The following is a 13643-nucleotide window of genomic DNA, read 5'->3' on the forward strand; positions in this document are numbered from 1 at the left end:
GCAAGCAATGCAAATCAGGGACAAGAAATGGCTGAAGCCCAGGAACAAAGAATAACTATAGCTCAGGAACTCAGGAAACAAGAACACTGCAGGCAGTGCTAATTCAGGTGCAAGGAATAGCTATAGCTCAGGAAACAAGGTAGCACTGCAAGCAGTGCTAATTCAGGAGAAGGGAAACTGCTGCAGTTCAGGAACAAGGGAATACTAAGGCTCAGGGGTCAAGGTAGCACTGCAGGCAGTGCTAATTCAGGAACAAGGAAAACAGCAGCAGGTCAGGAACGAGGCATAACTAATTCCCAGAACTACTGGAAACAAGGATAGCAAAAGCTCAGGGAGCACTGGAAACAAGGAGCGGTCTCACCGGTAAACAGCTACAATAACCCACCATGGCCTGAAGGGAGCTGGGGCTTATAAGAGCTCACAGTAATCACATGCAGCAGGTGTGAGCAGACTAGCAGCAGCCAGCCACAGGTGAGCTGAATTCCTCCACCCATCCTTGGCCTGCAGGGGTGGAGACAAAGCAGTGAGCAGGGAATTCTGGGTAATGGAGTTCCAAACATGAGCTGGATGGCTTCCACAAAACCTGGCATGGATTGGGAATGGATGTCAATTCCCAACACGTGTCCAAATGGCTGGAAGTCAGGATATGCATGCAGGGGAGGGTCTGGAAGCTTATTAGAAGACTCGAAAGTCCCTCTATGCGGTACCCTGGTGGTGGGTACAAGAGCACAGGGAGCGAATTGTGACAAGTTTAAACCAAGCTACCAATTATCATTTTAATCATATGGTCCTCATTTTTCGATGGATCTTATATGTTGATAGGGATTGGCAAAAGATTTGACAGAATCCTAACTTATGAGGACCTAAATAAAGAAATATCCATTCATCATAACCAAATTATCTTTAAAAATGACAGACTCTGATTACTTTTATCTAAAATATGGTAAATGCTCATCAAGTACAATACAGCTCGAATCATAGACCACCTTACAAGAGAGCAATAATACAGTAATTCAAGAACCATATCATAAGGAAGTGGATAGGTGAAGAGACAAAAGGGTAAAGAACATTTGCAAAATAAGATTAATGCAAATTCAGAATATCATGCGAACCTATAGCATGAATGCTAATAGTCTGAAAAGCTACTCTCCGGTCGAAAGAGAAGCTGGGGCACCCTCATATAGATATGAGGAGCAAAGTTAAAGAGTCAGGATCAGCAGAACAACAGCCAGCCAAAATAGGTAAGGAAACAGCAACACTTCTCTCTCCTCTCTCTAGATCATCCTCTTCCACCATAAAAAGTAAAGCACTAATAATTATACCCAATTCACTAAAGATTCAACCCCTCATGTATCAAAACCTAAAAAAAAACCTTGAATCTTATTGGATTAAACCAGGGGGTGTCTAGTCACTCCACTTTCGATGTGCCTAACTTTTTAACAGTTCCTTTGTCTTTAGACAACTTTTGTCATCTACCTTCAGCAGAGGAAACCTAGATAATCTCTTCCGCTGTATGCACATTTCTCCATCTCGCGAATGTATCAATATCATATAGTACAAGTGTACACATACTCCGCTCAGCAAGGAAGTTCATGTTCATTATTTTCTCCACACAACCGTGGCCATCATCAGGAACTCATGAAGAACAGATTATATATGTTTGCAGTCTATGTTCTAATAAGCAAATTAAACCTAAAAAGACTCTTGAGGCCTTCTCTGCAGAACAGTAAAAATGCGCTCTAGGAAAAACAAATACACATGTGATTATCATTGTCATTATAAAGCTTCATTATTAATGCTCTTTAAATGCTTTGCTTGCATTTTCTATATGTTCTATACATAATTTTCAAACAGTAAAAAGGATAAAATGTCTCTTTAAAACTTATGGCTGTCATTATTTTCTTTGGCTGTTATTTCTGCATTAATCATAGTAATTGGCCACCTACTAGAAAAGCACTGGAAATTCTAATTTCTCACCAGCACGCATTTGTGTGAATCAATTTTCCCGGTTTTAGTTTATCACTGTCATTTTCATGCAATTTTATTAGTAATTCACGCACTGGGAGTTTAATCCAAACAGGTTTTATTTTCGCAAAACCTTGCTCCATCAAGGGAGACCTGGCCTGGCTGTTCAGGCAGGACTGTTCATATTGGAGCAAGGTTGAGACCGATTTGCGTATGGCTGGGTCCTAACTGAGGAGGCATGGTGGGCAAAAGAATGATTGGTTGGAATGCTACACCAAGTGTTTGCCAGTGGTTAGACTTATTGCAAGCATTCCTCCTAACGCCTTTCTTATGTTTGGTACAAATACAGATATACAGTTCCAAAAGTATGTTTCAGTGAAGGGTGATAACATTATAAATTGGTTCCATCAGAAGGATCTAGTTTTGATATCCGTTACGAATTCAGATCCACTCATGACGCTAAAAGAGAAAGACCAAGGTCACACAGACAATACTAGTGATGTGAATCAAATCGAAGGTGAAGAATTTCTAAAGGTTTCCCTGGAGATTTTCTTAAAAAGAGTGGGAGGTGTACGAAAGGATGTGTGCACTCTATAGAATTAAAAGAAGGAGCTTTAGCAAAATTGGAGAAAGTTAATAACACCATTTTCAGTAGAAGAAGCGATATTAAAAACAAGCATTTACAATGCAATAGGTCTCGCAATTGCGAGTTTTTAAACCATTGGCATGTAAATGGCAATGCATTTTATAATATTTAAAAGGCATTGTCATTTACAATACCAATAGTTCAAAGTTTTGCAAAAGCAATACCTATTGTATTGCCGAGCGCGGTGTCTGTGAAGCGAGCAGCGCGCTTACTATTAAAGTAAAAAAACAAAAAAGGGAACAGAGTAAGGTGTCCCTGATACGTGCGCCGCACTTATTAAAAAAGTTTACGAAAGAAAAATTTAACCGAGCACAGTGTCCCTGAAGCGGGCGCCGTGCTCAGTATTAACCCGTTCCATGCGCTCGCGATTTTGCGGAAGTGCGGCACTTCCGCAAAACGGGCAGGCTGTGTCGGCCATTGGCCGACGGCAGCACTGGGCAGGTAGTGCTACCGTCGGCCAATGGCCGGCGGCAGCATGGAAGGGGTTAAAGTTTAAAAAAATAAACAGTGTGCAGTGTACTTCAAGTGGGCGCCGCGCTCACCATCAAAGCTAAAAAAATAAATTAAACTGAGCGTGGTGTCCCTAAAACGGGTGCTGCGCTCCGCATACAATTTAGAGCGCATATCGCTGTATAAGAAAATCGGCTGCTGTTGTCCCCATCACTGTCAATAAACAAAATAGTGCTCACCCACTTATAATGCAGACCGTGTAACTAGCCAAGTTAAAGGTCCAGTCGTTATGGGCGGTAACCAATGCAGACAAGGCGGTACCATGGAGGGACTAACAAGCCTAATTTTGAATCAGAAGCCAGCATTTACGAAGGACAATGGCACAAGCCAATGACAAATATGGGCAGAGAGTGGACAGGGCTTTTAGTGCATACCCTAATACAGCATGCCTTGCAGAGCGAGCACTGCATGCGTGCTGCCGCTAGGCTTGACCTAAAATTAAGTAAACTGTTTGAAGCCAGGATAATTGAAGAAGTAGAAGCCTCGCAGTATTGGCGCAAATGGAGATAGCATGAAACCTTGGAAGAGAAATCAGATTACACATAGACCAAAGAGAATGAAATAAGAATGTAATAGTTGATAAATACTCACTTACAAACTTTACGGAGCGATTAACAACATTGAAAAGGGACAAATGTTCAGCAGAATAGTCATAGCATCAGTAAACCGTGAGGTTAAGCGGCATTATTTGTGTAAGAATCTTACTGCACTTGTTGCACCATTTGGAACATTTTGATTTCTACGCATGCCCTTTGGGGTACTTTCAGCAGTCTTTGTGTTTCACAGAACCAGTTTAAAGAGTACGAAAGGATGTGAGCAATGGGAAAGTGTATCTAGAGGCTGTATTAATATTTAGATCCAACAAAGCTCAACATTGGTATTAAGTATTTGCCAGAATAAGAGAAGGTGGTTTAACACTTAAAATAGGAAAATTATAATTAAGGAAAGAAGAGATTGACTACTTAGGCAACGAGCTAACTAAAAATTGTGTCAAGCCTAAAGATACATTTGTTAAAACCATCAAAATATGTCTGACCCTTTTATAAATATTAGTAGATATCATTCATGGGGATGAAGGAGCCTTACAGTAAATTTGTACTAAAGTTTCCCAGCTGTACCATGCACAAGATTAGACTATTACAATACACAGAATGTGAGTGGAACTCTCATGGCAGTCAAGAATTTGAAGCCTTGACAGTTTTAATCCAAAAAACCAATGCATTTTAGTAACATATGCTTGTATCAAAGGTTTAGGGAGATCTACAACAAGAGGGAGTTGGTTTTGACAAAATAATATTATTCAGTTTGAGAGAACTCAAAAATGCTTAAATTAAACATTCAGTAGTGTAACAGCTGCCTTATCTGTGTCGATAGTAGTAGAAAGATTGAAGAGTTTTGTGTGGGAAACAAGTTTATAATGTGAACTGACTATGAACCATTGAAGGAAGTTTTCTAGGAACAAGGAATAGTAGCCCTGTTAAGCAGAATAAGAAACTGGGTAATAGCACTGCAAAAGTACAGATATGTACTGGACTACATACCAGAAGTGGGTAACTGCACAGTCAATGTCTTATCGAGATGGATGAAATAAGATGGAAGTCAGAGTGATGAGGGTGAAGAGAGTGAGGTCGAAGATTTAGAAGAATGTGTAGGAAAAGATGGTATTATGGCTGAAGAAGAATGTAGAATAGAGGTGTAGAAGGATGAGGTTGTCTGAAAGTTTTTAGAAAAGCTGAAAGAGAAATTAATATGCAAACAAGATGAGGAAGAGGAGAGCAAAAAATACTGGAGTGTCAGAGATGAAAAGTTAGAAGACAATGGTAATGTTTGTAAGGAGCGAGGTTAATTTCTCCAGCAGTACTGAGAAGCAGAGTGATGCAATTAGCTCGTGAGGGGCACAGTGGAGTTAGTAAAACAAGGGAGTTTGGGAAAAGATTACTGGTGGCGAGGAATGAATGTAGTAGTGAGCAGATGGTAAAAGAATGCATAGAGTGTAGTATAAGTGATAAAGTGTGCAAACCAATACGAGGAAAAATGGTGGAAAATTACTTCTTTATATTAATAAACATATTTTCAAGGTAGCTGTAGGTACATATAATATGTAGCACAAAATCTAAGCAAGTAATTACATTCTTGAAGTATTAAGCAAGAAGGGGTATCGTAAAGCAATTAGGTAGAATGAACATCAAAGAAGAAGGTTGAATCTTTCCCACAAGAAATGAAATAGGCACAAAAGGCAGATGTATCTCACTCGGAAGCAAATAGTACGGTTGAGTATGGTAATTGAAAAAATATCCAGCTTGCTGAATGCAACTGACTAGATTGGAATTAAGATGTGAAAATGCAGGTTACGATATACACACTCGCACCAAATTCAAGTTCTAGAAGAACTCCATTTGAACGGCTCAGATGGGGAAAGCCTAATACCAGGATAGCTCCAGCATGTGTCAGTAAAAGTAAGAGACTAGAGGAGATCTGTAAGAAAGGGAGATTGAGAACTAGGGAGAAGGAAAAAATGTTGAAAAGCCTCTAACAATTTAATGTAAGGAAAGCAACTGTGAAAGAGGAGATTTAGGTGTATTATACAGTAAGGGTGAAGGCACAGATAGGGCATGAAAAATGGTCCAAGTACACTAGGCACCATAGGCACGTATGGAAAACCACACGAGTCCCTTTCAGCTCAACTTCAGGACGTTCAGGTACGGCGGCGAGGAGTCTCCAGTCTTAATCAATATTATTCATTATTATCACAGTTTCATTCCATCCGTCCTAATAACCAAAAAGTTCCCGTTTTCATGAATCATTCATTTTATTAGTGTTTAATTTCCCCAGTGTGACCAACTTCCAGGTGTGTGACCACTTCATTCCTTAATTGCCATCATTAATAAATTGCTTTACAATCCTGTGCTCCCCCGATCCCCAATGCGTTTCAGGCTTGGGAAGCCTATTTTTTGGGCGAGTGCAGAGGACAATCTATCACTGAGAAACGTATTTCACCCCTCGACACTCCATTCCAATATGGCTAACACTTATTGATATGTAGGCAAGTACTGTTTCTGTCTCCAAACAGGGGTCTCATAAGTAGCAATGTCTCCTAGCAGGGAGTGTGTCACTCTGTGTAAATGAAACACTAATAAAATGAACGATTCATGGAAACTGGAACTTTTTGGTTAAGAAGATGGACGGAATGAAACTACGATAATGATTAACATTGATTAGGAGTGGAGTCTTCTCGCAGCACCTGAAGCTGTGCCTAAGGGGACGCATGTAGTTTTCTATACATGCTTATGGTGTTTAACTATGCATCACCCATGAGCGAAGGGTGATACCCACGAGCACACTAACCGGTGGAATTTTGATTAACGTTAAAATTGAATACATTGATTAGTGTGCAGGTTTTCTTCTAATTCCTAGTACACTAGGTCCACAAATATAATTAAAATGTTCAGAAATATTGTGAGAACCAAAGACAACAGAATTTGCAATATGTGGTAAAGAGTGGGAATAATAAATATGCAAATAATGGTAGGAGAGTGATACATGCGTCAGGAATAAAAATAGGCTTAAGAAGGAAGAAAGGTGGTAAAATGCAACTCCCTTTGTTATTGTTGAATGTTTTTGGAATTATAAAGGGGACAATGTATGGTATTATTGGAGCAGCTACATGGAATACAGAATATGGTGGAGTCAGATGGAGTGAAAAGTTAGAAGACAATTGAAATGTGTTGCTTTATACTGAAGGGTTGGGAGCAGCTGCCTCACGGTAGAAGAGGCACTTATGAAAAGAGACACTTATGAAAAGAGACATTGCTCTTCCTGGATCAGCTGATTTATTGATTGCAGTCACCTTGCAAAATGCATCTTAATACGAATAAGCTAGTGTTTACCTACCTACAAGATTTTCCTACCCGCTATAGGTCGTGAGGACATATAGCACACGAAATTGTTTTAATGTTTGGGCTATCAATGACAGCTACTGCAGATTCGGTCAAAAGCCTTGGAAATGGTTATATTAAATTCAACCACCTTTGTTTCGGAGAGATCACTTAACTCCTCCCTATGTCCAGCAATTAAGACATGCCGGATTGATGTACCTAACAGGTCTGCATATTTTGAACCCAACAGAACTTAGGTGGAATTTCCTATATTCTTGTATGTATGTTTGCGGTATTGTGCAGACCTACCCAAAAGGCAACGAGAGCATCTGCAGAGTTATCCGATTGATGTTCTTGCTACGTATCCTAGATCTGAAACTGCATTTAGAAAAATAAAGGAAATCATTCTAAACCAACCATGATCTTCAAATCACAGTATTTGCTTCGTGTTTTGTTTTGCAGAGCGCACACCATTGCGATGGAACTGGAACCATGTATTTCATAGGTTGTGGATATAACGCTTTTCCTGTAGGCTCGGAGTATGCTGATTTTCCACACATGGATGACAAGCAAAAAGAGAGAGAAATCAGAAAGTTTAGGTACATTATACACGCCGAACAGAATGCCTTAACATTCAGGTATGGCAATATTGTCTATTTGGGAATATTGTTCGCTGTCTTTTATTGATTTATATGTTTCAATTTCTAGACCACATACAATTAATCCAGAAGCGCTTTCCAAAGAGGACGTGAATGTGGAGCAATGAAAAAAATGCATTTTACAGTGGTTCAGAGCAATTGAATGAATGGATGTGATCAAGTTATAAGACAGTTTACAACTGTTCAGAGCACGAAAGGTACAACAAACAAGCAGTGGAAATACAATTGGTCTCGAATTTGTTTGATTTAGAACTATTGACATTGTAAATGGCAATGTCTTTTACCTATGTGTTATGGGGTGTTTGTATGTGGTGTGTAGTGGAATTATGTGGGTTGGATGGGATTAGTTAGTTGTGTAATTGTGTGGCGTGGAATTGTGTGTTTGGAGTGGATTTGTGCTGTGAAATTATGTGGAATGGTGTGTTGTGGAATTATGTGGATAGTAATTATGTGGTATTGGGTTCACTTGAATTATATAGAGTGGGATTGTGTGTTATGGAGTGTTATTGTGTAGAATGATATTTTGTGTTGTGGAGTGGTATTTAGTGGAGTTTAATTATGTGGTGTGCTGTTGAATTTTGTGACATGATGTGTAATTGTGTGGTGTGGATTGGATTTATGTGGTGTGTTGTGTATTGGAATTATGTGGCTTGGATTGGAATTGTTTGTTGTGTAATAGTGTGGTTTGGAATTGTGGGGTGTTGAGTGGAGTTGTGTGAGGTGAAATTATGTGTTGTGGAATTATGTAGGTAGAAATATGTGGCATTGAGTGCATACAAATTATGTGGAGTGGAATTGTGTGTTGTGGAGTGGCATGTAGTGGAGTGGAAGTTTGCAGTGTTACATTTCTTACCACGATGTGGAATTATGTGTTGTGAATTGAATATATGTGGTGTGTAGTGGAATTGTGTGTGTAGTTGAATTATGGGGTTTGGTGTAGACTTATGTGGTGTGGAATGGAATTTTGTGGAGTTCAATTGTGTGGCATGGAACTGGCATTGAGTGAAATTATGTTGAGTGTAATTATGTGGTATGGTGTGGAGTTTATGGTGATTGGTATGTGGCATAGAGTTTATTTATGTGGCATTGAGTATAGTGTAGTTGAATTGTGTTGTTGAGTGGTATTATGTGGAGTGTAAATATGGTGCATGGTGTTATACCATAGTCTAGTTGAATCATAGTTGTATTGTTACGTCGCCGGCATCCAAGTCAATTCCTGTAATAAACTGCTCAAGAATGCCAATTGCGGTACTGATTGCCATCCAGAGTTAAAAGACAGTCATAAGAACATACAGCAAATATGAAAAAAACCAACGGAAAAATAAAGGCTAGACTATTGATATTCTATGTGAAAGTAGGGGTTTTCTCCCGTTATTGCACTATTTTCAACGAAAAAGAGATGGCTGCCAGTCGTATGGTAAGTGAATCCTACACCTTGTAGTCCCCATTGCCTTATGTCACATTTTCTATACACTGATTTCCACATCCATGATTCATTGTGTCTGTATGTGTGTGATGTGCGCCTACACTGGTATGAGAGGTACTATAAAACAAAGAAAATAATTGTGAGAGAGGGGCTATGGAGAAATGAGAAACCCTGTTGGGGGGTGACAGTGAGGGAGTCATTGAGGAGCCCTAATAAAGATTGTCGTATACTGGGGCACTATAAGGTAATCATTTACTATGCTTTAAAAGCTAACACAATTGAATATATAGTGACAAATATGTTGAAGAATTATAGGAAGCTGGCAGTGTATATACTATACCAAAGTAAGGTATATTGTGCACAGAGTCCAGTGTATCCCCGAGGCTTCACAGAGGCCAAAGTAGATAATACCGTACTCTCTTTTGTGGTAGTGTGGTTGAGCAGTTAGGCTTATCAGAGGGCTGCGTTAGGCATTTGTTGTACACACAAAGGCAAGAAAAAGATTACACACACCCAAAGACTGAATCCAAGACCAATTGTTTTGTATTGAAAATATTACTTTGTTACTTTTATTTTAGAACCCTTAGAAACTCAGTTGCAGGTAAGTACCAATTTAAAATAGCAAAACTTTTTAGGTACAATAGGAATCTGTTTGCAAAGGCAATAAAAATATTTTACAGTGAAACTGAAAGTACTTTGTGATGTCGATCAACAGTAGCAGTAACGTAGCAATGTAAAAAAGAGACCGTGCAAATATCAAGAACTGCAATGCAATCCTATGGGTGAAAAACAGTTATGCACATTTACAGGTAAGTACTCGACTAACACATCCAGTCTTCGGGGTTCTAGACCAACACTCGACAAGGGTCAGATCAAGGTAGGTACTGCACCAGCACTGGGCGGCCGAATGCAAGTCACTGAGCCTAATGTTAGTCAATAGAGACTGGGGGCACCCACAGAGGTGCTGGCTGCAGGTAGGTACCCGCAGTTTCAGGGCAAAGGGTCCGGGGCTTTAGGCAGGTACAGGCGGGCAACAAGGCAATACCAACCATACACCACCAGCGACACAGGGGTGGCAGGGTGCAAATCAGTGTCAAGCGCCTAATGCAAGTGAATAGGGAATCTCAGCTGCACAAAGAGGCTGCAGGTTTGAACCAGGAGGCTTGACAAAGATGACCAACAGCTGGACAGGTAAGTAGAGGTGTTGGTGGATGCCTGGGTACTGTTGTCTGGGCTTCCCAAAGACGGGGCTGAGGATGCTGGGATTCCTTTGGACTAGGGAACTTCCTTACCTGAGCCAGTTGCGGTCAGCGGGACCGTTCGAGAGGAGGTTGCAGACGTCTTTGTAGAGTTCAGGAGAGGTCAGCCACCAATGGTTTCAGGGTCAGGATTGTGGCAGAGACTTCACTGGACAGGTGAGTCACTAAAACTTGGGCCGTGGGCGTCCCGTACAGAGTGGGCAAGCATGAAGGTTCCAGCTGGATCTGGAGTTCTAGGAGTGGGTTTCTTGTGGACAGAGTCGCTGTCCTCGGGAGATCTGGTCTTTGTTGCAGTGCAAGCAGTCTTCCTCAGGTTCTGGAAGTCGCTGGCTGCAGGACAGGCGTTGTCTTCTTTGTAGAGTGTTTAAGCGGGAGACAGGCCCGTAGGGCTGGAGCCAAATCAGTAGTAGTCTTCAGGCTTGGCTGCACGGCATCTTTATTGTCCTTTTTCGTAGGTTGCAGGAATCTGAGGATCAGGGTTCAGGGGTGCCCGTAAATACTGAATTTAGGGGCATTACAGGTACTGGCAGGTAGTAGCTAATGGGCTGTTTACTTTTAGGGTTACTACACCCTTTATATGTCCCCTCCCTTTGGGGGAGGGTGTATCCCTGACCTGATTGGCTAAAATCCTTCCATCCAATATGGAGGATTTTCTAAGGAGTGGGTCACCTCGGTCCGGGACACCCATGGCGTGGTCCTGAGAAAGAGGGGACACACCTCTCCTGCTTACTAATATTCCTGCCGACCTTTCCGCCAAAAGTGGGGTTTGGTCAGAGGGGCAGGCATCTCCACTAGCTGAAGTGGCCCTGGCTAGCATAACAAAGGGCAGGAAGCATTCAAGGCTCACCACCCTGAATGCTGTTCGTACTTGGGGGTAGGTGATAAGCACCTCCACCCCAAGCAGGCTTTGCTCCTTGACCCACGAGAGCAGAAGGGCTCCCAAATCAGGGGGTCAGGAACATGTCTGAGGGTGGCATGCTGGTGTAGACCAGGCAGCTGTACACTAGAGAGTTGGTTGTTTTTCAGGGGGCATCTCAAAAATGTCCTCTGCGTGCATTTTATAATAAATCAGGCACTGGCATTAGTATGGGTTTATTACGCTGAGAAGTTTGATATCAAACGTCCTAGCATTCAGTAAAGCTATCATGGAGCTATGGAGTTCGTAATGACAAACTCCCAGCCCATGTACTCGATATGGGTTCACTGCACTTACAATGTCTAAGAATGGACTTAGACACTGTAGGAGCATATTGCTCATGAAGCTATGACCTCACCTGTGGTATAGTGCATCCTGCCTTAGGGGTGTAAGGCCTGCTAGAGGAGTGACTTACCTATGCCACAGCGGTTTGGAGGCATGGCACATAGGGATGTGTGTCAATCAACAAGAGCCTTACCTAATCCATAAAACATCAGTGTACTAGACCAGTAGCCGGAGTCTGATATACCATTATCAGTAGCTGTCCCCTGAATGTGTGAAATAACACTATTCAACAGGTCAAGATGTATAAATTTAGAAACAAAAATATGTACACAGGTAACCACTCACTACAAACAGAAAAATGTGCGAGCAGAGAGAGTGCCTCACGGTTGCAACACCCGAGGGGGTTCCCGGCTAGCAATTGCTGGTATACCCACTTCTCATCATCGGTCACTCTCTCTGTGTGAAGACAAAAGAAGTACACACTAACATTCAAATGTGCACATGTGAGAATAGTGACAAATAAATAGACAGTGAACAAATACAAACACTTATTGTGAAAAATGTGTATAAATACACCTGCGACCCCATAAGAAAAAGGTAAAAGCCTGGTGAGGTTTTGCTGGCTATCAATCTTTTTATTCCTGTGCTGCAAAGCCTCCCAATTAAAAAATGGTTACTTGTATACCATCATTATTTATTTAGAACCAACATGTTTCGTTGCTCCAATTTCAGCAACTTCATCAGGGCAAAGATGGGGTTCTCTATTCTCAGCCTTCACACCTTATTAATAACTGGACCTTATGATTGCCACGTCTTCACGTACCGGCAATCATGTATCGGACCCCGTGTCAACTGATCACGTGTCCACCTCGGGATCATAGGGATGTGTGCCATGTTGACTCTTCAGTTTTAGCTGCACCTAAACACACAGTCTGCAATAGCAGTGGGTATGTGTTTGTTGAGGGGTCTCTGAGGGTGGCACGATACATGTGACAGCCCTTAGAGATCCTCCCTTGTCACAAGGTCCTTGCTACCAGTGGTGCCTTTTACAGGTGGCTTATATGTGTGCCATTTGTGTAAACAAATGTACAGTTTTGGGAAAGTACACAGGCACTGGAAACCTGATTAACAGGCACCCAGTGCACATTAAGTCAAAGTGCATCAGAAATCAGGCAAAAAGTGGGGGGTAACTAGGCAAAAAGGGGCCCTTTCCTACAAGAATGCACCATTTTCCCCCCTATTTTCTGGGGGGAGGATGGGACTTGGACCAGAAGACCCAGAGGAGCCGGGGACAAAAGGAATGACCCATGGTAAATACCCAGATCATCAAACACAGCAGCCATTAACGCATTATAGAAACGACTTTTCCCATGAACACCAGGAAAACCAAAACATACAGTTTATAAGTCCTTCTTCAGTCTCTGCAGCCATGTACAACATAGTCCCCTGTCGCTGCTCAGACTCCAGCATTCTTCGCGCGAATCTTACCATAAGTTTTTTTTGTTTTTTACACATCCTGATTCGACCCGTCATTTCATACAAGGAGATACGGAGTCAGTGACCAGTTCACAACTCATGGATGCGAACATCTTCAATAGAGGGAAAACACCAGCATTGTAAAAAAAAACAGTGCTTAATTTGTAAAATATGAAGTGCAGGTGCTCAAATGTTTGTCTGAGGCCACACCTACTTTTGCCAGCTCCACCCACTTCCTCTCCTGGCTCTACCCACTTACTCTATTAGCTCCATCCACATCCTCAACTAGGCACTGCTAAAAGTCAGATGTAATAACCGATCTGAATTTCAGCAAGCCAGGCTTCCTCATAATAAGATTTTGATAGGAGATTCCCCTGTCCAGTGATAATTTTGAAAACGATTAAATCAAAAGTGTATTTAAAGCACAATTTTGGAATAAATTAGCTAAAATCACTAATGCATTGAAAAGACAATTGCAGTGCTCTATGTGCCCATTTGGAGAAGGGACAATACTGGAGTATGCAATTTTTAACAGAGTCTACGAGTTCAAAGATACAACTTTTACTTTGACATAGCATTGCATGTGACAAAATAAACCAAAATGTTCTGAAAACACTCTAAATCGA

General features: G+C 41.4%; 1 protein-coding gene across 1 annotated transcript in view; it reads left to right on the forward strand.

Annotated features, from left to right (window-relative positions):
* Positions 1 to 13643, forward strand: part of CDADC1 (cytidine and dCMP deaminase domain containing 1) — a 221347-nt gene that overhangs the window by 143164 nt on the left and 64540 nt on the right. The window contains 1 exon segment of the mRNA XM_078657341.1: positions 7459 to 7634. Coding sequence (XP_078513467.1) covers positions 7459 to 7634 — 176 coding nt within the window.

The sequence above is a fragment of the Lissotriton helveticus genome, chromosome 8 (assembly GCF_964261635.1).
Source record: "Lissotriton helveticus chromosome 8, aLisHel1.1, whole genome shotgun sequence".
NCBI lineage: Eukaryota > Metazoa > Chordata > Amphibia > Caudata > Salamandridae > Lissotriton > Lissotriton helveticus.